General features: G+C 41.1%; 2 protein-coding genes across 4 annotated transcripts in view; one reads left to right on the top strand and one right to left on the bottom strand.

Annotated features, from left to right (window-relative positions):
- The window catches only part of Rbks (ribokinase), an 88,766-nt gene extending 72,190 nt beyond the window's left edge, over positions 1 to 16,576 (bottom strand). Inside the window, exon 1 of one of the 3 annotated variants that reach the window (XM_087907384.1) lies at positions 16,425 to 16,576. In XM_087907384.1, the coding sequence (XP_087763510.1) occupies positions 16,425 to 16,516 (92 nt within the window). In that variant the 5' untranslated portion in view covers positions 16,517 to 16,576. Of the gene's footprint in view, positions 1 to 1,837; positions 1,939 to 16,424 lie in introns of those variants that run through there. The other 2 variants (XM_087907385.1, XM_087907386.1) reach the window with 2 other exon arrangements.
- Positions 16,577 to 16,860: 284 nt separating this feature from the next.
- Babam2 (BRISC and BRCA1 A complex member 2) overlaps positions 16,861 to 22,557 on the top strand; it is a 362,656-nt gene continuing 356,959 nt past the window's right edge. Inside the window, exons 1-2 of the mRNA XM_087907383.1 lie at positions 16,861 to 17,006; positions 20,850 to 21,001. Of these exons, the coding sequence (XP_087763509.1) occupies positions 20,874 to 21,001 (128 nt within the window). The 5' untranslated portion in view covers positions 16,861 to 17,006; positions 20,850 to 20,873. The remainder of the gene's footprint in view (positions 17,007 to 20,849; positions 21,002 to 22,557) is intronic.

Here is a 22,557-nt window from a genome sequence, read left to right as displayed (position 1 = left end):
CAAACCCAAGGCTTAGCAAAATGGCAAAGACAGACAATTTAAAAGGCTTCAAGTGGAGGTAGTGAGAGTGTGGGGCAAAGACCAAGGAAAAGAGAAACAAGGTTATTATCATTTAAAAGTTAAAACAGTATAAACTTTTGATAGAAAGAGAAAACCCAACAGACAAAACCATGCGTAAGACATAAACTGAGAACAAATTCATAGCTTGAAAAATGTTGTAGTTTTGAAATTGGACAGAAAGGAACACTGTACACATGCTCACAGACAGCCCTGCATCGTCCCTGCCCTGAGAAGTCGCTCAGTTAGAGGATGGTGTTTGAAGTGGGAGGCCTGACCCACTTACTGATCTCATTATCTTGACAGCTCTCCCCTCTTTGAACCAGCTTCTCCTCTTGCAAAACAGTTTAATAATACTTGTCAACTCCTGAAATGCCAGGGTTTTGTGCTCAGAGTGAATTCACTGACAGGTGTTACCAGAACAACTTATCAATTGCTTTGAACTTTTTGACAATGAGGTGGTTGTTACAGGTTCTCAAGAGATCACTTCAACCACAGGAAGGGATGACCTGGTGATAAGCAGAAGTCACACTGACATCTGCTTCGGCAAAACCCAAGAAACAGGTTGCTTTCTGGCTTTTGCATTGATCCGTCTTGCTGGTTGCAAGCTTTTGACATATAATAAGCTTCTATGATAAGAGACTGTATATTAGTTAATACCTAATTAAAATTCAAACTAATTATTCCTACTGTCTGTATTTTTCAACCATTCCTGTTCTTTCCACATTTGTGTATGTCACATTTAAAAGGTTAAGTGTAATTTCAAAATCAAGTTGTCACTTGCAAAAACATGAGTGAACTTAGAGGGCATTCTGTTAAGTGAAATAAGCCGGGGATAGGGAGGTAAATACCACATGATCTCATTTATCCGTGAAAGCTAAACCAGCTGAACTCACAGAAGTAGAGTACAAAGGAAGTTACCAGAGGCCAGAGGGGTGAGGTGGGAGAGGGAACTGGCTACAAAGCCATAACTGAATAGGAGGAGTAACAGCCAGTATTCTATGCACAGTATGGTGATAGCAGTGAAAAGTAATATATTGTATATTCTAAAACAGATGTTGAATATTCTTCATCATAAAATGAACGTTTGAGGTAACAGATATGCTGATACCCTGATAACTACAAAATGAGCACATGTATTGAAATAGTATACTGTAATGCATAAATGTGTTAATAATTTAACAATCGAATTAATAAAATGTATTTTCTCTGTAGAAAGATATTAATCTACTAAGTAAAAGAGCATTCTGCCAGGTATGGTGGTGTGTGCCTTTAATCTCAATACTTAGAAGGCAGAGGCTGGTGAATCTCTGTGAGTCTGAGGCCAGCATGGTCTACATAGTGAATTCCAGGACAGCTTGGGATATATAGAGACATGCTGTCTCACTTCCCTGCAAAATACAACAAAATGCCTTCTTTCTAATCTAAACTTGCAGACATGTATATGATTAAAGAAATAAATTATTGATTACACTTTAAGCAGTTAACTGCTTTTGACAAGGGTGTGTCCAACCCTTAACTTTTCTAAACTCAGATGTTGTTTTTGTCTTAATATATAGGTAGCTACCCTCACGTTCGGAGTAGATAAATTCTAGGCAGAGGTAGTCAGCCTTTTAAGTGTCATGAACCTGACCTCATTGTATTTATTTGGTTATATGTGGAAAAAGGTAGGTTCAGAAAGACAATAAAGATGATGTTGAGTTTTTTTATTGCTGTGAAAAGACACCATGACTACAGTGACTCTTATCAAAAAAATATTTAATTGAGGGAGCTCGCTTACAGTTTCAGAGGTTCAGCCATTATCATCATGATGGGGAGCATGACAGGGTACAGGCAGACATGGTGCTGGAGCGGAGAGCACTTCATCCTGCACGCAGTAGGAAGTCAACTCACGGTCACATGAAGGGAAACTTGAGCAGAGGAGATCTCAAAACCCTTCTCTACAGTGATTGATACACTTTGGCCCCAAAGGGAGTGGCACTTTTAGGAAGTATGGCCTTGTTGGAGAAAGTGTAATAGCGCCACTCCCTTTGGGGGTCACTTTCTTTCAAACCACAGCAGATGATTACATGTATGACGGTAGTCTCCCAGGTAACCCCGTGACAAACGTGATTTCATTCACGAACCTCTGGTCACATGCTAACCTCCTCATGTTACCTTACAATTGAATGGTCGTAGTGGCTCATGGTACCTTAGACTCTCTGATCACATTACCTTCTGTTGTTCAATTATAATTTTTATTCAGTATTACTTCTCCTGTTAAGAAACATGAAATTTCTGGATCAGACATCTTCTTTACATTTTCCTTTTTATGTTTTGAGACAGGGCCTCACTCTGTAGCTTTGGATGACCATGAACTCACTACGTAGATCAGGCTGGCCTTGAACTCGCAGCAATCCTCTCGCCTCTGTTTCCTGACCTCTGGTTGGGATTACAGGTGTGTGCTACGATGTCAGGCTTAGAGACATGTGGACACGGTAGCCCTCCCTTACTCATGTGAATAAGTCTGTTTTCTTAAAGACTTACGCTTAATTATGTGTATGTGCTTGTGTGTGGCGACATGAGTGCTGGTGCCCACAGAGGCCCGAGGAGGATTTAGGATTGCCCTAGAGCTAGAGTTACAGGAGGTGTGAGCTACCTAGGTGGTGTCACCTGTAAGGGCAGGATTCTCTCCTAACCACTGAGCCATCTCCAGAAGTCAGTCCTAACACACCCCGGCTCCACTGGATGTATGCAACCATGAACAGCAGTACCAGGCCCAACAGCTGCACACTATGCTTCTCCTATAAGGGTTACCTACAGTAACGTTTGATCTATAAATTAGGCTCAGTAAGAGCCTAACAATTAACAATGCTGAAACAGAACATCATAACAAAATTCTGCAGTAAAATTGCCATGACCACCATTTTTGCACTTTGTGTTAGCTGATCATAATAAGCATTTTTATGCAATGATAGTCAGTTTGCTAAACAAGAATGATACTAAATAATTAGTGGCCAAGTAATGTATAAATAATGAATATGATGGTCAAAGGAATGACTCATATATATATATATGTATATATATATATATATATACATATATGAATAATATCTTTGGTGTTTTATACAAATCCTCACAATACAGCCCAAGGTCTGGCTTGGCTTGCTTAGAGCTTGTGATCCTCCCCCCTGTATTTACTGAGTGTTGGGATTATGCTATGTGCTACCATATCTGGCCTCTGATTCTTAAATATGAAGAACAGAGAAGTCTATGTTAATAGTTTGTTTTCCAAGCACTTAAATATTTCATTTCAGGAGCTGGCAAGATGGTTCAGTGAGCAAGAGCACTCGTTCTGCAAGCATGAAGATGAAGACCTGAGTTTGAATACTCAGCACCCGTGCAAAAAATCTGTTTGCCTGGCCTGTGACCCCAGCCAACATCAGGGTGTGGGGGCAAACAAGCAGATCCTGAGAGCTCGCTGGCCAGGCAGTTTAGCTGAAAAGGTGAACTTGCAGTTCAGTGAAAGCCGGTCTCAAGGCAATGTGATGAAAAGCGGTAGAAGAAGACATCTTCTCTGGCCTCTGAATGCCCACGTGCAGGCTCATACACCTGAACATGTATGTGCACATGTGGCCCCTGAATGCCTATGTTCAGGTTCATACACTTGAACATGCATGGGTACATCTGGCCCCTGAATGCCCACATGCAGGCTCATATACCTGAACATGTATGTGCACATGTGGTCCCTGAATACCCACGCTCAGGTTCACACACCTGAACATGCATGTGCACATCTGGCCTCTGAATGCCCATGCCCATACACCTGAATACACATGTGCACATCTGGGCTCTGAATGCCCATGCCCAGACTCATACACCTGAATATACATGTGCACATCTGGCTTCTGAATGCCCACGCCCAGGCCTATACACTGAACACACCTGTATACCACCCCCCCCCCAGTTTCATTTCATTGTCTTTTATCTGGCATTGTTTCTGACAGGAATTTGGATCTAAGCATTTGTTCTTTTATATGTCATGTGTATTTTTCCTCTGGTACTTTAAGAGTTTCTGTTTGTAATGGATTTGTGCTGAATTTCATTAGAATATGCTTTGATACTATTTATCCTGTTTAGAGTTATTCTCTCAATAAAAATCTTTTTGGTTTCATAAAATTTGGAAACATTTTAGCTATTATTTCTTCAAATATTTTCTGCATCCCTCTCTCTCTTTTTTCTTTTAGACTGTAATCACTTATTTCAGACTGCTGTCTCTCAGGCATGAAAGGTTCTGTACCTTTTTCCATCTACCCAGGTTCATACTTTGAATTATTGAGCATATTTACGACTCTTTTCATGTCTGTGTTGAATCCAATATCTCTATCATTGTCTGTTGTCTTTTGATTGCCCTTTTTTCCTCTCTTGGTTCTGGATCACATTTACCTGATTCTTAAAAAATCTAACACTATTGGATTAGATGCTGAGTTTTACAAGTATTACAGTTCATCTTAATTAACTTATTTTCTTTCTTTCTCCAAGGGGATTTGACCTTACGTTGTAGTTAACTGTGGACTAGCGTGATTCTTTAGGGGTGGCTGTTGGGATCTGTTAGCATGGGTTTAAAGCAGTCTTGACTGGAGGTGGATTTATCCCTGTAACTAGGTTGTTTAGCAATACTTCTGGTTGGATAGAATTCAACCATCACCCACTCCTGTATAATTTCTGGAAAATGACAATTTGTAGCTATCTAGGAGTTGCTGCCTTTGTGGAGTTTCTCTATAAACATCCATTTACCGTTTGCAGTAGAGTCCATGGGACTTTAAGGAGAGACTTCAACATTCCTGGTTAGCCCCTTCCTTTCCGACAAATTCTAGCATCCTCATTCTCCCCAAACTAAGAACTGTGTTTTCTTTCCTCTCTGATATTATTGTATTGTACATTCCTGGAATTTTCTCTTTATGTGGGGTCAGGACTAATCGTGATTGCTTCCGTCTTCCATTTTGCCTGTTTTCACTATCTGAGGAAGTTGTTTATTGATGTTGAAAGGATAAGTGTGATAGTACAAAAGGGTGAGGAATATTTGGGGGTGAACAGTTTCCACCTCAGGATAAAGTTAGAGAAAGCTGGGGTGACAGATGCCCCTCTACTAACCAGCAGTACAATGGCATGAAGGCAGGGGAAAGTTCTGCTGTGTAGAAATCCAAGGAGAAAGCAAACTAGTTATGAAAATTTCAAGATGGAACAGTAGTTATGAGAGGGGAACTACTAATCTCAGTTTAGAAGTAATGATCAGCAGGGAGGTGGCACACCTTTAATCCTAGCACAAAGGAGGCAGAGGTGGGCGGAACTCTGTGAGTTCAAGGCCAGCCTGGTCTACAGAGTGAGTTCCAGGACAGCCAGGGCTACTTTGAGAGACCCTGCCTCAAAACCACCCACCCCACAAAGTAATGATCATAATAATGGGGACAAGAAGTACATGCTGATTTTACTCTTCTAAGGTGACATGAAAGATCTGAATATATACTGTGCTAGGAGAGGCCCATAGCCTCAATAGTAACAATTTTTGGCACACACACACACACACACACACATACACACACATACACACAGCATGTGTATGTGTGTACTATGTTCCCCAACCCCTTAATTTTACCCAAGAACAGTCCTGGAGAAATACCAGAAGCTTGAACAGGTAGGGAATGAACCAGTTTCGTAACTCGGGACCGCAAGAGGAAGAGAACACAGGAAACAAATGCGCATTTGGGAGTGAGGAAGTGAAGGATCGGACAGTTATAAATGCCAAAAGGTTTCCATGGACCCTACACAGTAAGAAGCTAGGAGGCATAGAAAACAGAAAGGAAATTGGCAGACACAAGTATTTCACAAAAGGCAAAGTTAATGATGTTACTTTTAAATTCACCGAAGACAGGAAAAGTTTATTTTTTTATAACAACTTATATAACTTAATATAACAATTTATATATTGTTATATACATGATTTTATATACCCATATACATGATCATGACACTTCTGGGTATATCGAATGAATCAAGTCAACCATACAGATATCTGAATATACATGCTTGCTGCTGTGATATTTACAAGTGAAGGTGTCAGTTTAGTGCCTGTCAGTGGAAGAACAGATAAATACACTGTAGCGCGCGCACACACACACATACACACACACATACACACACACCATGAAATTTTGCTCAACCCCAAAGAATAAAGTCATGCCATTTTCAGGAAAGTGAATGGGGCTGGAAGTTGTCATGTTGAGTGAAACATGCCAGCCTCACAAAGAAAAGTATCCTTTGCTTCTCTCACAAGCAGGACTGGGGTGGAGACTTCTGGGTGTGGCTGGAGACGGAGGGAGGGAGGACAAGCAAGGGTGAGTGATGAGTAAAGGCAATGAGAGCACAGCATAGGCTCGGATGGGAAGGTCACAGTGAGACCTAGCAATGTTCACAATTAACAGACACGGAAACAGTACCAAAAAGACAGTGGCAGAGAGCTACAGAACCAATGCTTTATTTTCTATTTTGCCAATTAATTACAGTAAAATTTTAAATTCCAAAATGACTTCTGTCACCATATTATAATTATCTGGGCTACATCTTCCTGCCATCTGCTGGTGTAGTTTAAAGCAATAAAAATGGATTTTAATTTCATCTTTAACAAAATGTAATTAGAAGGATAAATCTTGAGGGGAAAATCGTGTATTTTAGAATTAATTATTAAATTTTCATTTATCTACTATTTCTGATTTTGGGTGATTGTGCTTCCCATTATTTTAAGTAATCAACAGCTGATTACATTGTATTTGAAGTTAACAATATATTTGTAAGCAGGTTGGGTAGGCATCATAAATAATCAGGAACTGATTATACTTAAAATTAGCATGAAATATTTATAAGGTAGATTATATAGGTATCATCATCACCTATGTTTTGGGGAGAAAGAATCCAGAAAAGTACTTGCTTATCAAAAATCTCATAGCTGTCATAAGGGGCTGAACTAAACACAGCTCAGCTCTTCCAGGGCTAATGCTTCACGCTGTTTGTCTTTATGCTGCTGTACTCTGACAGCACTTTACAAACTTTGACCAGTAGAGGAGATATTCAGAATACAGACAAGATAGCAGTTACAATTGGACATTGAAAGAGGTTCAATAAAGCCCTGTAGTTTACTCTGTCTCACCACTTCTTTGACTCTCTAGGTTCACGTGCCAGAGGCAGTCTCCACTCCAGTCTCATAAGAGTGCTTATTCCTAGAAAGTTATTTGTGTTTTAAATCTTTTGCAGTCTGTTGCCTATGCCTTAAAGTTCTTTCCCTTGCTTCCTCACTTAGTTAAATCATCCATTCATCCACCATTCAGCCCAGTATGGCCTCCCCAGGCCTTCCAATGCAACCGTCATGGAGGGTGAGGTACCTTGCCTCTGATCTCTTGTCATTTACGAAGTCATGTGCCATTCTCGCTTCTGTACCGCCACCAGCTAAGACTGTACCTATGAACATGCTGCCTCAATACACTTGCTGAAGTGACACACTAGTGCTAGATACTGTTTTTAGAATGTTTATCATAAGTACTGCACCAAATACTTTTTATTTATCAATTAAAAAAAACGCCATGAAAAATTGTTTTTATCTCATTTTATAATAAGTATAATCATACACATTGAAAAAAGCATATCCACGTTTGCTTAGATGGCAAAATGAGGGTTTATTCACTCATTCAGCAATTTTTGAGACAGGGCCTCAAACTCCCTGTACAGCCAAGGATGATTCTCAATTCCTGACTCTCTGCCACTGCCTCCCAAGTGTGAGATGACAAGCATATGCTACCATGTCCAGCGTAGAGTCAGGATTTCTATAGAGGGTCACTGTTTGTATAAAATACAGTCTATCAGAAGAGATCATTTAAATTCATGTGAAACACGAACACAGTTAACTTAATGTTCTATGACATTCCAGAAAATAATTACTTAGTTGTGCTGTATAACCTTAATAAACCTTAATAAATTTGACAAACAATATTCTACAGAGCAGTTTACGTAAAAATGTTAGAAATGAATCTGACATTAAATATTTAATGTGTGTGGATCAGGTACCTTGCCATCTTTTAATGTTTCTGCAGAGCAGTGTATTTAAAGAGTCCAAAATGAATGTACATCATAACATAATAAATGCGAACTGATTATATTTGCTAGTACAAAGAGAAATATAATAGCTATTAAAAAAGAAATTCACAAAAGACTAAACTCTGGGTATATGCTGTTTATGAAATTTACTGCTTAAACTAAAGGCTGGAAAAGATATACCAGGCAAATATCAATTATAATAACTCTGGATAGCTTTATTAACATCAGCCAAACACAAAAGAAAATAGCAGAAAACAAGGTAATAATTCCAGGTTTAACATACTAATAAAATAGCATCAAATATATATATTATAAAACAAAAATAAATATAGCTATAATTAGAAAGACAAACCATCATATATCATATATAAAATGGTTTTAACATAATTATTTTTAAATTTTTATTAATTAATCAATTATCTTTCCCGGTCTGATCCGTTTCCCCTCTCTTCCTCCTTTCCTCTCTGTTCTTTCCTCCATAATTTGAAGAATATAAAGTACTAGGCACATGAAGTCAGCATGGGCTGGTGAACTTGTATAAACCACCACAGCTTCATGCCTTTCAAGTAAGGGTGAGTGAGGAGGGCGCCCACTTCCTTATGAAATTACCTGGTTGTAGGTATCTATTATAGCATCACAGAATGAGTGAACATGTGATATGCGAGCTTATATTCACCAAGTAGCGATCTTGTGCAAGGTGCTGTAAAACCCTAAGTACAAACAGGGTACTATTTTTTATTACCCTTGTTTTAGATATTGTATACTGTCTATTTTCTTTCGGCTTTAACATAAAACCAAAAAAATACTTATGTTTGAAGATAGCAAAACAAACTATTTTTCTTATTCATTTTTGAGAGAGGTTCTTGATAAGAAGCACTGGCTTGTTTGGAATTCACAAAGACCTTTCTGCCTCTGCTTTCCAAGTGCTGGGATTAAAGGCATGTGCCACCGTGGCTAAATTTTATTTTGTAATGTTTTTGACATAGCATTTCTTGCAGCTTTGGTTGTCCTCTAATTTGCAAGATACCTGAAGCTGACCTTTAACTCCTGTCTCCACCTCTCATGTGTTGAAATTACCACCACTTAAAGGTATGTACCACCAAAGATGGCCCCAATGGACTTTAAAACCGAGATTCTATAAGATCTTTGGTTGAAGACACAGAAAATTGAAAATCATACCTTCATTTCTCACTTAAAAATGAAGACTCTTAATCAGAATCCCTACCCTAAATAGTAATTCTGACTAAAATGGTAAAAACCGACTATAAAATGTGCATATATAAAAATACTTGTAAAATATAATTTGTAGGTGGGTATGGCAGCATAGTCCTAACTAGTTAGGAGACTGAAGAAGGGGGATCACTTGAACCCTTGAGTCTGAGGCCAGCCTGGGCAACACAGTAAGACCTTACCTCGAGGAAAACACACACAGACACACACACACACACACACAGCAATTTATAGAGGGCGCTCAAGAAGCTACTGCACAAATTACTTTGTGCAATATTACAGAATTGTATTTCAAGATTCTTTTTTCTGACCACAAAAGGAAAAGTCAGTACCTAAGATGTGATGTATTTGGAAAACAAACAAAAAAACCAAACTAAAACAAATATCCCAAACAAAACCCCAGACCTAAAACAAAAACAAGCAAAACCACCAAGTTTTATTTAGACAACAAACCAACCATATACAAAGATAATTTGTAGTTGACTTGGCAGTAGCAGAAGACACGCTTCAAGACAAGCTAGTCAGAGAATAACTGTGAAATAAGGCAACAATATTGAATGTTTGCAACATTTGCAACTGTGAATGTAAGGCAACAAATTTGAATGCTCTCAAAGACATTCCTGCAAATTTGCCATGGACTCTTATATGATACAAAGAAAGTTTATCCTCCAAGGCCATAAAAGTGGGGATTAAAAGTATATTCAAGCTGGGCAGTGGTGGTGTACACCTTTAATCCCAATTCTCAGGAGGCAGAGGCAGGTGGATCTTTGTGAGTTTGAGACCAGCCTGGTCTACAAAATGAGTTCCAGGACAGTCAGGGAAACGCTGTCTTGAAAAAAACAAAATTAACCCCCAAACAACAAATAAATACACACATGTGCATATGCACGTGCGTGCATGCGCGCGCGCGTGCACACACACACACAATTATACTCAAAAGGTAGCTTTCGTTAAGCATGATGAAGCATGGGAGAACGGCACTGGGATCATCTCAGGTCGTTTTGGGATTCCCCATCTTCAGCATCTATCTCCTTTTGTAAGCTTTCTCTGTGCTTCCAGAGAACTTGTGGGTACTTGCTTCAGAGCAATCTCCCCAATGTCTAGCATATTTTCACTGTCTTTATATACAAATCATCAGACTTTTGAAGCAAAATTCCCTGGCATGCATCTTTGTCCTTCCCCAGAACACAGAAGAGCTAGTGAGGGATGATGGATGGATACCTTAGTAACAGCAGTCTCTCCCTCCCTTTCTCCTTCTCTCTCTTTTTAGCAGATTGGGTCTCATGTAGCCCCAGATGATCTTGAACTCCCTACCGAGGCTGGCCTTGAACTGATTCTCCTGCCTCCACCTCTCTTGCTGGGATCGCAGGTGCTTGATATCACACTCTGCTTCTTTCTTGTCACTTGGAATTGACTTTTTAAAGTATCTCTTTTCACTGGAGGTATCAAAATTAGCAAATTTCTCATGATTTCTCTTGGCATTACAGAACACAAGTGACAGAAACATATTTAAAAATACTGATTTTTAAAATATGACTTACAACTTAAAAGCAAACTTTTAAAAACTAAAAGAGCAGAAATCATGAAGAATGGCATTATATTTTTCAAATATTGGGAACTGTCAGATAATTTTAGACTAACGTTTCTTTGGTTTTTACTTTACTGAAAATGTGGCCTAAAGAGATTTTCCTGATCTAATATGATACTATGCCTTAGTCCAATCCAGGCTACAGGGCTGCCATGAAAAGGAAATTTCTGTTAGTTTCCCCTCACTTTCCTAGAAACTTTTATTAGGCCTGATGTTACAGCATCAGGAAGGCAGGATGGGAGTTTACCTGCATAAATGTATGTGCACCTAGTGTATGTCTGGTGCCCATGGAGGTCAGAAGAGGGCGTTGGAGCCCCTGGAGCTGGAGTTACAGGCAGTTGTGAGCCACACACCGTGGGTGCTGGGACCTGATCCTGGGTTCTCTGCAAAAACAGTTGCTCTTAATTGCTGGGCTATCTCTTTAGCCCATTAAAAAAATTCTTTTCCTCTTTATTTTTTTTTTTTGTAAGTAATCTAGGTTTACTGCTTCCCTTATTCCAGTATCTTAAAATCTTTTGTGAATTAAGCAATCACTTACTGATTTGCTAAGGATAAAGTTACAAGTTTGAGTGCATTTGAGCCTTCTCTCTGAAGCCACCCCTTCCCATTGGCAGCATGGAAAATGACAACACAGGTGTTAGCTGACAGTCGATTGCTTTGGAAATGTGTATTAAACCTGTACTTAGAGCAAGGTTTGGGGCTGCAGAGAGGCTGAAAGGGAGGCAGGAAATGAAACATATCCTCAAAATACTTAAGTGCTCCTGGAGTTCAGAGCTCAGTGATATCATCATGCCTCATGGCGTTAAATATTCATTCACAATGAAACATTTCAAGATTTGTATCTCCAGACTGGACTTCTCGGAACGCTACACTGCTGTATCTGCCCTTTTGGCCCCTTAACATACTAGGTCAGATGTCTGATGGGTACTCCAGTCCTTATCCCTCAACCCTGAGGTGTGATAGTCCTTCTTGTCTCTTGGCAAAGGTCAGTTTCCCCCTTGCAGCGGCAGAGCCACACACTTTGGCTTGATTCCCTCAGCAAATCCTTTCAGTTGCCCTCCCTTCCAAATAACCCGGAGGTTACAGAGATCCACTCTGAATTTGTCTGTTTCTCAACTTTGCATTCACGCTATTCTCAGTCTCCAGTGACTCTGTTACATTAAGTCAGGTCACAGCACTCTTCTCAGATCCAGTGGCTTTTTATCCCATCCAGAGTATGATCCTATGTTCTTCCCCAATCTTTTCTCCTTCAGAAATAACAGACTCCTTGTTAATCCTTCAGGGCCTTTGCATACGCCATTCCCTTTGCCCAGAGTGCTCTTCTGTCAGTTAATGTATTCTTGCTTCTTTCCTGCTTTAGGTACTTATGCAAAATCACACTTCTCAGGGAGGCTTTCTTTGGCTGAGGATCTAAACTTAGTATCCCTATGCGCCCTTTTGTGATTTTCTTTGGAAGCATTTAACCCAGCACACCATGGGATCTGCTTATTTTTACTGATACTGTCTCTCCTACTGTAGCTTCATAATGCAGACATTCTTGTCTGTGTATCTTTTCTACGTAGGGTAGAAACTGGTACATAGTGTAAATGCAATGAAAATTAATTGAATGACTGAAAAGAATGGGTGATACAGAAGAAATAGGGACTTAAAGTATGATTAAAGAGGAACTGTACACTGAACATACAAAAAAATGACCATGTATTTTCATGGAACTTTATCTCTCCTAAGAACAGGCTTGACTTCGCTTTCCTCTGTAACATGAAACCTTTTTTTTAAAGACAAGGTTTCATGTAGCCCAGACAGGCCTTAAAATCCATGTGTAATAAGGATGACCTTGAAGTCATGATTCTTTTCTCCCACTTCCCAAGTGTGGGATTCCAAGCATGTGCCCTCATGCCTGACCCAACATGAAACCCTAGCCACGAGTGTTCAAGAAGAAAGGATATTGATAAATACAGATGGGTATTAAACAGTGTCAGTTGGATGAGCTAATGAGTTTTAAAAATTATTACTACACAGTGCTTACTACACATAGAGAACTAAAATTAAAAATGAAAAAAAAGCTCATTGATTGAATTAGCAGTGTCTGGTACACAGTAATATATAAAGTAAGTTGGACTTGGATGCCTTCCAAAGAGGCTTAGTTAGGGAAGCGGTTTTATTTCCAAAGTGATTCTATAGTACAGGCATGATGTCTAGGCTGACTATGGTTAAATGCACGGATGAAGGAGAGTAATGAAGATGCTATTTTTAGTTCTGAAGAGCTTTAGTTGTTATTCCTTTTCAGTGTCCAAGATACACAGGGAATATAGACTATAAATTTCCACACAGACTATACAAAAAGACTATACAAAAAGAATGATGGGAGGAAAGACAAACTCTGGAAGACCTGTGCTCCAGCCTTCATTATGCCTCTAACTGGCTGTGTGATCGGGGGTCAGCTATTTAAACTCTTGGTCATCTCATCTGTAAATGTGAGGATGGACTGAAAAGATCCAAAGATTCCCTAAGTTCCCTAAGTGATGGTTATTTGATGCCCATATTACAGTGTTGGTAAAATATTCTCAAAAGATACTCTAATCTCTACAACTTGCAAATATATCGTATACCAGCCAGGGAGTATTAAGGCAATGAATAAGCCAATAAGAAACTATAAAGGAAGGCGATTATCTTGAGCTACCTGGCTGGGATCAACGTAATCACAAGGGTTCTTTTCTTATTATCATTTTTATGTACATTGGTGTTTGACCTGCTTGTCTGTGAAGGAGTCAGATCCATTGGAACTTGAGTTACTGTCAGTTGTGAGCTGCCATGTTGGTGCTGGGAATTGAACCTGGATCCTCTGGAAGGGCAGCCAGTGCTCTTGATACTGAGACATCTCTCCAGCCCCCACAAGGGTTTTCATAGTGCACATGGAGTAAGAGTCAGAAAGATGCCATTTTTGACTATGCAGATGAAGGGGTCTTGATGAAATCAGTACAGAGAAGGTACAAAAGTGAAAAAATCAAATTCTTCCTGATATCCCTCAGAAAGGAAGCCTATCCGACGGACTCCTTGATTTTAGTTCAGTGAGTGCTAAGCCAGGCTTATGACTGACCGCCAGAGCTACAATAATATGAAGTCAATTAAGTCTGTGGCAAATTGTTTCATCAGCAATAGGAAAGTAATACACTCATGACACATCTGTAACTAACAGAGCCAGACACAATTTTATGCAGAGATCTGAGTGAATGATTCTGGATGACTTATCTATAAACCGAGGGGCTTGGACCAATATCCCCTAAACTCTCTCGATCTCTGAAACAAGACTTTAAAATTCCGACATCATAAACTTAGCCTTTGCCACTGCTTATTCCCCACACCCTGAGCCTGAGGAGTAAGCACCGCAGACGGTCCTGAGGTCTCAGCAGTATTTGCTGCTCAATATTCACAGAAGGTGCTGGACTGAGCTCAGGACTTTTCACAAGCACAGCTGAGTAACAACCCTCAACTTGGTATGTTTTTGATGGAACTATTTCTAAAGTCAAACATACTCCCCATTTTTATATAAAGTGAATACTGCATTTTACCTTTTCTTGAAGAACCACCACTAGGAATATCAATTAGTTATGATGGGCTTCAAGAGGATGACACTGTACCTTGTCATAAGTTATTGTCAAGATAGACATGATTGTTTTTAAGTGGCAGATAATGTAGTTATAGTTTAAGACACTTGGTCAGGAAGCTTATGAATGTTTTTCTAGAGAAGTCAGCACACGTCCCTATAAAGCTCCAGACAGTAAATGTTTAAGTTTGGTATGTTGTACATGGTCTAGCTTACATTTTTAAAGTAACCTTTTAGAAATGTGGTAAATTATTCCTACCTCCCAAGTGATACAGAAATCCTGCAGCTCAAATATTTCGGAAAAATAAAAATTTAAAATTTGGAGTCAGATGTGGTGGTATAGGTCTGTAATCCCAGCTATAGCAGGATAGCAAGGTCAAGGCCCGCCTGAGTTACACAGTCCAAGTCTAGCATGGGGGACTTCGTGAGACTCTGTCTTAAAAGAATAAAAGGCTAGGAGTGTAGTCCAATGGTAAAGTGCTCACTTGGCATGCAAGGGTTTGGGTACAGGAATGCAGTGTCCTCAGAGGCCACGTGGGGCATCCCCTGGGGCTGGATTACTGGTGGCTGTGAAACAATGATCCTAACTGTTGAGCCATCGGCTCCAGTCCCTGCAATGTACTGTCTGAGGTTTCTGTCAATCACAGCTGCCCCTACTAGTCTCCTTTTGAGTTCTATCCTTTGACGTCGAGTTTGTTAATTTGATAACATACATTTATCTGTCCTATCTATTGCATGTGTACGTGTGCATCACACATGTTGAAGGAAGTCAGAGAACTCCCAAGAGTCAGTTTTTGTCCTTCTACCACAGTGGGCTCCAGGGACTGAACCCAGGTCGTCGGGTTTACCCCCTAAGTCAGTGGTTCTCAACATTCCTAGTGTTGTGACCCTTTAATACAGTTCCTCATGTTATGGTGACCTTCAACCATCAAATTTTCTTCGTTGCAATTTCATAGCTGTAATTCTGCTACTATTAAGGATCATAATGTAAATATTTGATATGCGAACCCCTAAAGGGTCGCGACCTACAGGTTTAGAAACACTGTCCTAAGACATCTTGATGATCCTGAACAATTTATAATTATTTTTAGCAAGAGTAAGTTGGATATGTGAAGACCTTGGAGCTATTTTTAAAAGTAGATATAGGTAGTTTGGTGTGAGGATTTGGTTACTTTGATTACACCAAGGCCTTATTTCAAGGTTCTCTCTTATCATTTGGGAAAAGGTTTAGGGACAGACAGGTCTTCTAACTCAACTATTTTCACTTGGCATATTTTTTCATCACTATTCGATCATAGTGATTAGTAGTTATAATTCTTATGCTTTTTTTTTTCGGACTCCCACTTGGGTTTTACCACAAGGTTGACCCACGGTTACATTTCTACACAAAAATAAACTGTATATACGAAACACTGCAGGAATGTCGACAGAGTGAAAAGGTGTGTCTTTCGCCTCGACGCCTTATTTCACACGTGTTCAACCGAGTAATACCCAGATGAGTCTGGTTGACAAAACACTTCTTGTAATCCTCATAACAACCCTGTAAGTTAGGTCCGTTCTCTCAGAGGTTAAAATATCATGGGACAGCCTGGCCAAAAAACCAGGTGAGGGGTTTGGGGAGTAAGGAGTGGGGGCGCCCGGTCCCTTCCCTTGCCATTGACTTCCAGACTTGAATTCTTCCTTTTCCACGTCAGAAGTCGCGCTGTGGAAAACCCGAAGCTCACAGCAGAACTCCACGGCGGGTGCCCACAGATCCGAGGCCCGAGCACCCAACTGTGTGGTTTGCCCTCCCGAGACCCTGCACTGCGGCCCCGCACTAACCTGACCAGGTCGGTCATGCAGGAACCCACCACCACCACCGCTGCCGCCACCTCCTCCTGCCAGGGCCTCCCGGGCTCCCCAGACGCCGCCATTACTAAGCCTTGCTCTAGCTCGACCCCGACGCTGCCCTTTGCCCTTTGTCTGAACCCGTAACCAGAGACGCCGCTCCTTCCTCCCTAACGACGCGGCCGGTCCCCCACGCCTGTTTGGGTTGCCCACCCTAATGCCCGTGAAACATTCCCTGCCTCCGGCGGCTCCTGGTTCTTCTAGCACCTATGTTCCCGCCCCGCCTCACGGCACAGGGCTCAGCCGCTACGGCGAGAGGCGACGTAGCTCGTTCGGCTGGAGGCGGTCGCCGCGGCGAACCTTCAGGCACTACCGGGCCGCCTTCCCTAGCTTCCGGCTGTGCTCGGCGCGGGTACGCGCACGCCCGCCCGGCTCCGGAGGGGGGGGCGGGACGTCCGGGGGAGCGCGCGCGCATCCGGCCCGCGGTTCGCGCGCTGGTCAGTGCGTCGGTCGGGGGCGCGCTCGGGTAACCTGTACCCCGTCTAGTCGCCGGTTACTGATCGGACTGAGTTCCAGGTACCTGGACCCGGGCTGGTGCGGGGAGGTTGGATCTCAGTCGCACAGGTGGCGCAGAGAGCCATGTTTGAGTATGGCCAGAGAGCTAGCCTCTCCCTCAAGAGAAGGCCCGCGTTCCAAAGATGCCCCGCTCGCCCCCAGCACGCGGATCCCCTCAAGAACGAGCCCCCAAGACCCGAGGCTACTCTCTCTCTATCTCTCTCTATCTCCACACATCTTGCTCACTCCTGGCCCCTGATGAACCCTGCTTCTTTTTGCGCTTGATGGGAGGGGGGGGGAATCATACAATTTGGGAGAAAGGGTCGGAACCCTTTAGGTTTTCCTCAGAATGGGTGGCCGGCCATTCTTTGGATCTGAACCGGTTAGCGCTCCCCATCCCTCTGCGATGTTGCCCAGTGGAGAAATTGCTCCCCCAACGTAACTTCCCTCGTGCGCCATATGACGTGAACATGATGCAGCAGGAGGCCACCCCTTTCCGTTCCATGACGTCAACGGGGCACATGTTTCCGTGTTTGTCATCCACCTAATTGCAAGAGCCTGGTCGGTGCTTGTTATACGTCTTTGTATTCCCCAGATAGCCAGCCCACTGAAAGACCTCATGCGACCTTACCTTGCGGCAGCAGAGATCTATAAATATTATACATTTGCATTTTCCTCCTGCAGTACGTCAAAACCAGGAAAGAAATACAAATTGCAAAACAAGCATTCAAGAAAGCTGGCCACCAAAAATTCCTGCCTCTGTGAGATCCGTTATAATGATGCCATGTGTAAAAGAGTGTGTGTGTGTGTGGGGGGGTATGCTTCTAACCCATACAAATCCCTGCATATTGTACCAAAGGACCATTTTTTTTTCCAGATTCCGGGTTTTGGAGTCAGTGTAGTTTTCCCTCTTTGTTAGAGAATTCCCACTTCAAAACTGAAACATCTAAGAGCTGCACAAAACCTTGCACAGTCAAAAACTGTATTATGGCCGCTCTGGAAATAAAGACAGAAATCCATTCCCTCAGGTGCGATCCGGAAGTCTTGACACTTGCTGCAGGGGAAGAGGCTGTCCTAATCACTAGCGTGGTTTGGCATCTGGAGTCATCTTGTTTCTTTTGGCATTTAGCTAGTGAATCCTTCAGGCTGGCATTAGCCCTCGGTCAGCAGTAGCCTAGTTGATTTCTAGTTGTAAAGCAATCATGTGGATAAATTCCTGACCGTGTCCTCACATTTGACAAGGTGTGCGCTTTAAAACTGCACCTTGATGCTTTCTGCAGTGGCCAATGAAACGAGTACCTGAGAGGAAAGCAGGAATAGCGGACTTTGAGAGAGGTCTGGATTTGAATTCTAATCCTTCTGTTTGCTTTGTGTGCGACATTAAGTCACTTTCTTTATCTTGCTGGCCTTTAGTTTTGTATTTACAAAATGGAAACAATAGTCATTTAGAAACTGCTTTGTGTGTGTGTGTGTGTGTGTGTGTGTGTGTGTGGAGTGGATAGCTGTCCAGAAAGGTGAGTAATAGCTCATGTGTGAGGTTTTGAATGTGCTAGTTTTGTTTCTACTTCTTAAGAAATCTGAGGTAAAATGATAGGTACTGTGGGGAAAAAATCATGACAAAAATCATTTGTTGTCATGAGAGATCTTTCTGTTTGCTTCTACCAGATGGCTATTCCTGTGGCGTAAATAAGATCCCCTTCAGGAACTGTGGCATTGGTGGGAAGAAATCAGATAGAAGCACTGCAGAATTTAGAAAGAAAAGTCTTGACATCAAGGTGATAGTATATTATTCAAAAAACAATTACCCATGTCATCTGGGAAATGGGAATTAGAAACCGGCCTTAGACGGGCTATGGGTGGCAACACTGCATGTAGAAGTGCTTTAGGAGTGATGCGATGCTATGAAATGTGTATTCTTTTATGGTAGATAGTACAGCAGAGGAAGCATGTACTCTTGCTTGTGATGATGTATTAGAATGGTATTGGGAAGGCATCTACCAAGGAGTTAGGAAAGAATCATTTGGAACTAAAGTATGTGATATAAAGCTTAACCATTTCAGAAATATTTCTGGTGCCACCATGGTATTTTTTGGAAAGATCTCTATAGTCATTCCTTTATTGATATCCAAAAATGATAAAACAAGTATTCAATTTAGCAGAACTTGTAAGTCCTTATGTGCCACAGTGTGTAGAATCTAGAACCAGAACAGCAGGTACTCATAATTGTAACTGGGTGGAAATTAATTAGCTCTCAATGTGGGATTAACCTTTCAGTTTGAGAAAGACAACGATCTTTTGAATTGACTTATTCACCTCTAAAGTAGCAGCTTTCATTTAGAAGTCTATTAGGAATTCATACACTCTCTCTTCCAGTTCCTTTAATATCCAGGTAGTGTTGATGTGATTTGTTGCTATGTATTTATGGCGTAGCACCTGAAAAATCAAAGACAAAAAGACCCAATTACTTTTTGGTGCTTAGTATCTAGACAGGAGTATGTTTTTATAATTTAAGTGTTAAGTACATTTTTTTTGCTTCACTTATTCCTCAGATTCTACTGTATTTATTCCCCTGTCATTTGTGTATATATGTGTGTATGATATATTTGTGTGTCTGTGTATAGTGTGTATGTGTGTGTGTATGGCATATTTGTATGTATATGTATGGTGTATTTGTGTGTTCATGGCATATTTGTATGTATATGTATAGTGTATGTGTGTATGCATGGCATATTTGTGTGCATATGTATAGTATATGTGTGTGTGCTTGGTATATTTGTGTGTGTATATGTATAGTGTATGTGTGTACATGGTATATATGTATAGTGTCTATGTCTGCTGCAAGCCCGAGTGCTGGGTTACATATGTGTGTCTCTGGGTCAGGCTTTTATGTGGTTGCCATGGATCTGAACTTGTGCATGTTTATACATGCTTACCAAGCATTTTACTCACTGAACCATTTCCCCAGGTGCCCCTCACCCTATCAGTTTTTGAGGGTATATTCTCTCCATCCCTAAATATTTTTCCGGCTTTGCTCCCCTTAATCATTTATTTAAAATACGTTTGAAGTTTATTTTTTATTAAACCTATTATTTGAGGCCACATTCTGAGCATGGGTCTCATGTATAGACCTGACCAGTATCCATGGTCCTGACCAGTAGTTAATAAAGCTTGCTTCAAATTTGGTTAAAAATCTATTATTTGAACTTACCACTTAATTTATTTATTATTAAAATGTTACTGAATACTAAGCACATGTTGAATGCATTTGTTAATGTGAGCCTTTTGCGTTTTAGTCTTGTTGGGGAGAGTTCATGTATACAGGTAATTACAGTCCACCATGGAAGGACTTACTAAGAAAGGGATTCAGCCATAAATGGTGTCTAGTAAGTAATAATTGGTTGTGTTTGCTTTAGAGTTTGTTGTTGCCCATCAAGCTCTTTGTCCTCGTGGGGACTGGATAGAGGGCTTCCTAAGTCAGCGGCATGTGTTTTGTGTGTTACTAGGAAGGGACGTTAGGGAAGGCTTCTCCGTCTCAACCATTGGAAGGGCCGGTTGTGCTGTGAAGCTGTGCAGCCTAAGGGTACTGTGCTAGTGGAGGGTCGTCTTTGGAAAGGAGGAGGGAATTGTTCTTCAAGGGTTCCTTTCCTTCCTGAACAGCATGGAGCTGCCCATGCCCTGACTATCTGAGCAGCAGGGATCTGGTTTCTTCCGGAAGACTAATGGTAGAGGTATTACTGGGTTATAGAGCATTTGCTCATACGAGAGACATTCTGAGCACTGTGCTAGCTTCCAGGAAACTTGGTACGTCTGTATTTCTGTATTGTATCTGGTAAACTGATCACTTTCCTTTCTTTCTACTTTCAGTGGTGACTCATAAATCAAGTTAAAATGTCTCCAGAAATTGCCTTGAACCGAATTTCTCCAATGCTGTCCCCATTCATATCTAGCGTGGTCCGAAATGGAAAGGTGGGGCTGGATGCTACAAACTGTTTGAGAATAACGGACTTGAAGTCTGGGTATGTACAGAACTAACTTAGCCTTTACTTTACAATAAACCTTTCTTACCGGATTCATTAAAATTGTTCATCACAGGTAGCTTTCAAGTCTTGCTCTCATTACTGACTAATCTAGTCGAGTTAAGGAAATGTTTGTGTGTGTGTGTGTGTGTGTGTGTGTGTGTACAATGTGTGCTGAGGATTGAACTCAGTGTCTCACACATGCTACCGAAGAATTTGACCATAGAGTTACATGCCAGTTCTCAATTCATTTGTTTTTGTTTAATTTTTGACATTTTATTCTTCTTATTTCATAAGTGCGTGTGTCCATGCGTGGACATTTATTTCTACTGGAACCACTCATATATTCTTTTCTGGCTCATCTCTTTGGGTTTCAGCGTGTGTGTTCTTCTTTCATTGGCTTGTTTTCTTGTTTACTGCAACCTGACACACTGTAAGATTGGGTTTAGAGCTACCGTGTCTGCCATCGTTTGCTAATCTCCCTTAATACAAAAATACAATAGCTAGCCAGAATGAGTCACTCTTCACAATGGGGTTAAAACATCCAGTCTCACACCTGGATATGATGTATTAAATACAAAACAAAAAACCCATAAACAAAAAGAAAAAAGAATTGCAAAAACCTGCTCTACATTTCATCTGGAAATAAAATTAGATCTACAGAAAAGATGGAAAAATAATATAGGAAATTGCAGCAATAATCTTGGTTGTTAACTTTACAGACTGTGGGCATGTCTGAAGGGCATTTTCATGATTTTTAAATGATGGAGGGAGAAGGCTCAGTCTGGTAGGCAGCGCCATCTCTGGGCATGTCAGCCTGCGCTGTATGAGAAGTATAGCTGGCAGTATCCTGGGGGAGCAAGCTAGCAGTCAGCACCCCTCCAAGGTCTGGCTCTTAGTTCTTACTCCGGGTTCCTGCTTGTGTTTCTGCCTTGCTTCTCTCGGTGATGGTCTAGAGCCCTTAAGGTGTAATAAGTCCATCCCTTAGGCTGTTTGTGGCCAGTGTTTCCCAGAGCACCAGAGAAGCAAAGTAGGATAGAAACTCACATTGTTTTTCCATTACTGATCATTTTGTAGTTCTTATTTGAGATTAGCTGTTTTCCTCTTTCATGGACTAAGATTAATTCAGAATACAAATGGTGTTTAATTGTCAGTATCCTCAGTTTCTCTAGCCTGTCTTTTTTTTATTAAGTCTTTCTTTATCATGAATGACCTTGACATTCTTTGTTTTTTGTTTTGTTTTCCAAGACAGGGTTTTTCTGTGTGACAGCCCTGGCTGTCCTAGAACTCACTCTGTAGAGCAGGCTGGCCTTGATCACAGAGATCCGCCTGCCTCTGCCTCTCTAGTGCGGGGATTAAAGGTGTGTGCCACCACCCCCCAGGTCGACCTTGGCATTCTTAAAGAATATTGGCTAGATATTTTGTGATCTGTCCCTCCCTCTATACTACACTTTCTTGCATTCAAATCAGAACTGTACCCACTTCCCCAAGAGCACTATAGTGGTCTTGTTCCACCTCAGGGCATCCAATGCATGTCTATATTATGCCAAGTCTTT

This window comes from Myodes glareolus, chromosome 6 (genome assembly GCF_982192425.1).
Source record: "Myodes glareolus chromosome 6, mMyoGla1.1, whole genome shotgun sequence".
Lineage (NCBI taxonomy): Eukaryota > Metazoa > Chordata > Mammalia > Rodentia > Cricetidae > Myodes > Myodes glareolus.
The sequence above is the reverse complement of the archived record's forward strand: the minus strand, read 5'-3'. Positions and strand labels throughout refer to the sequence as shown.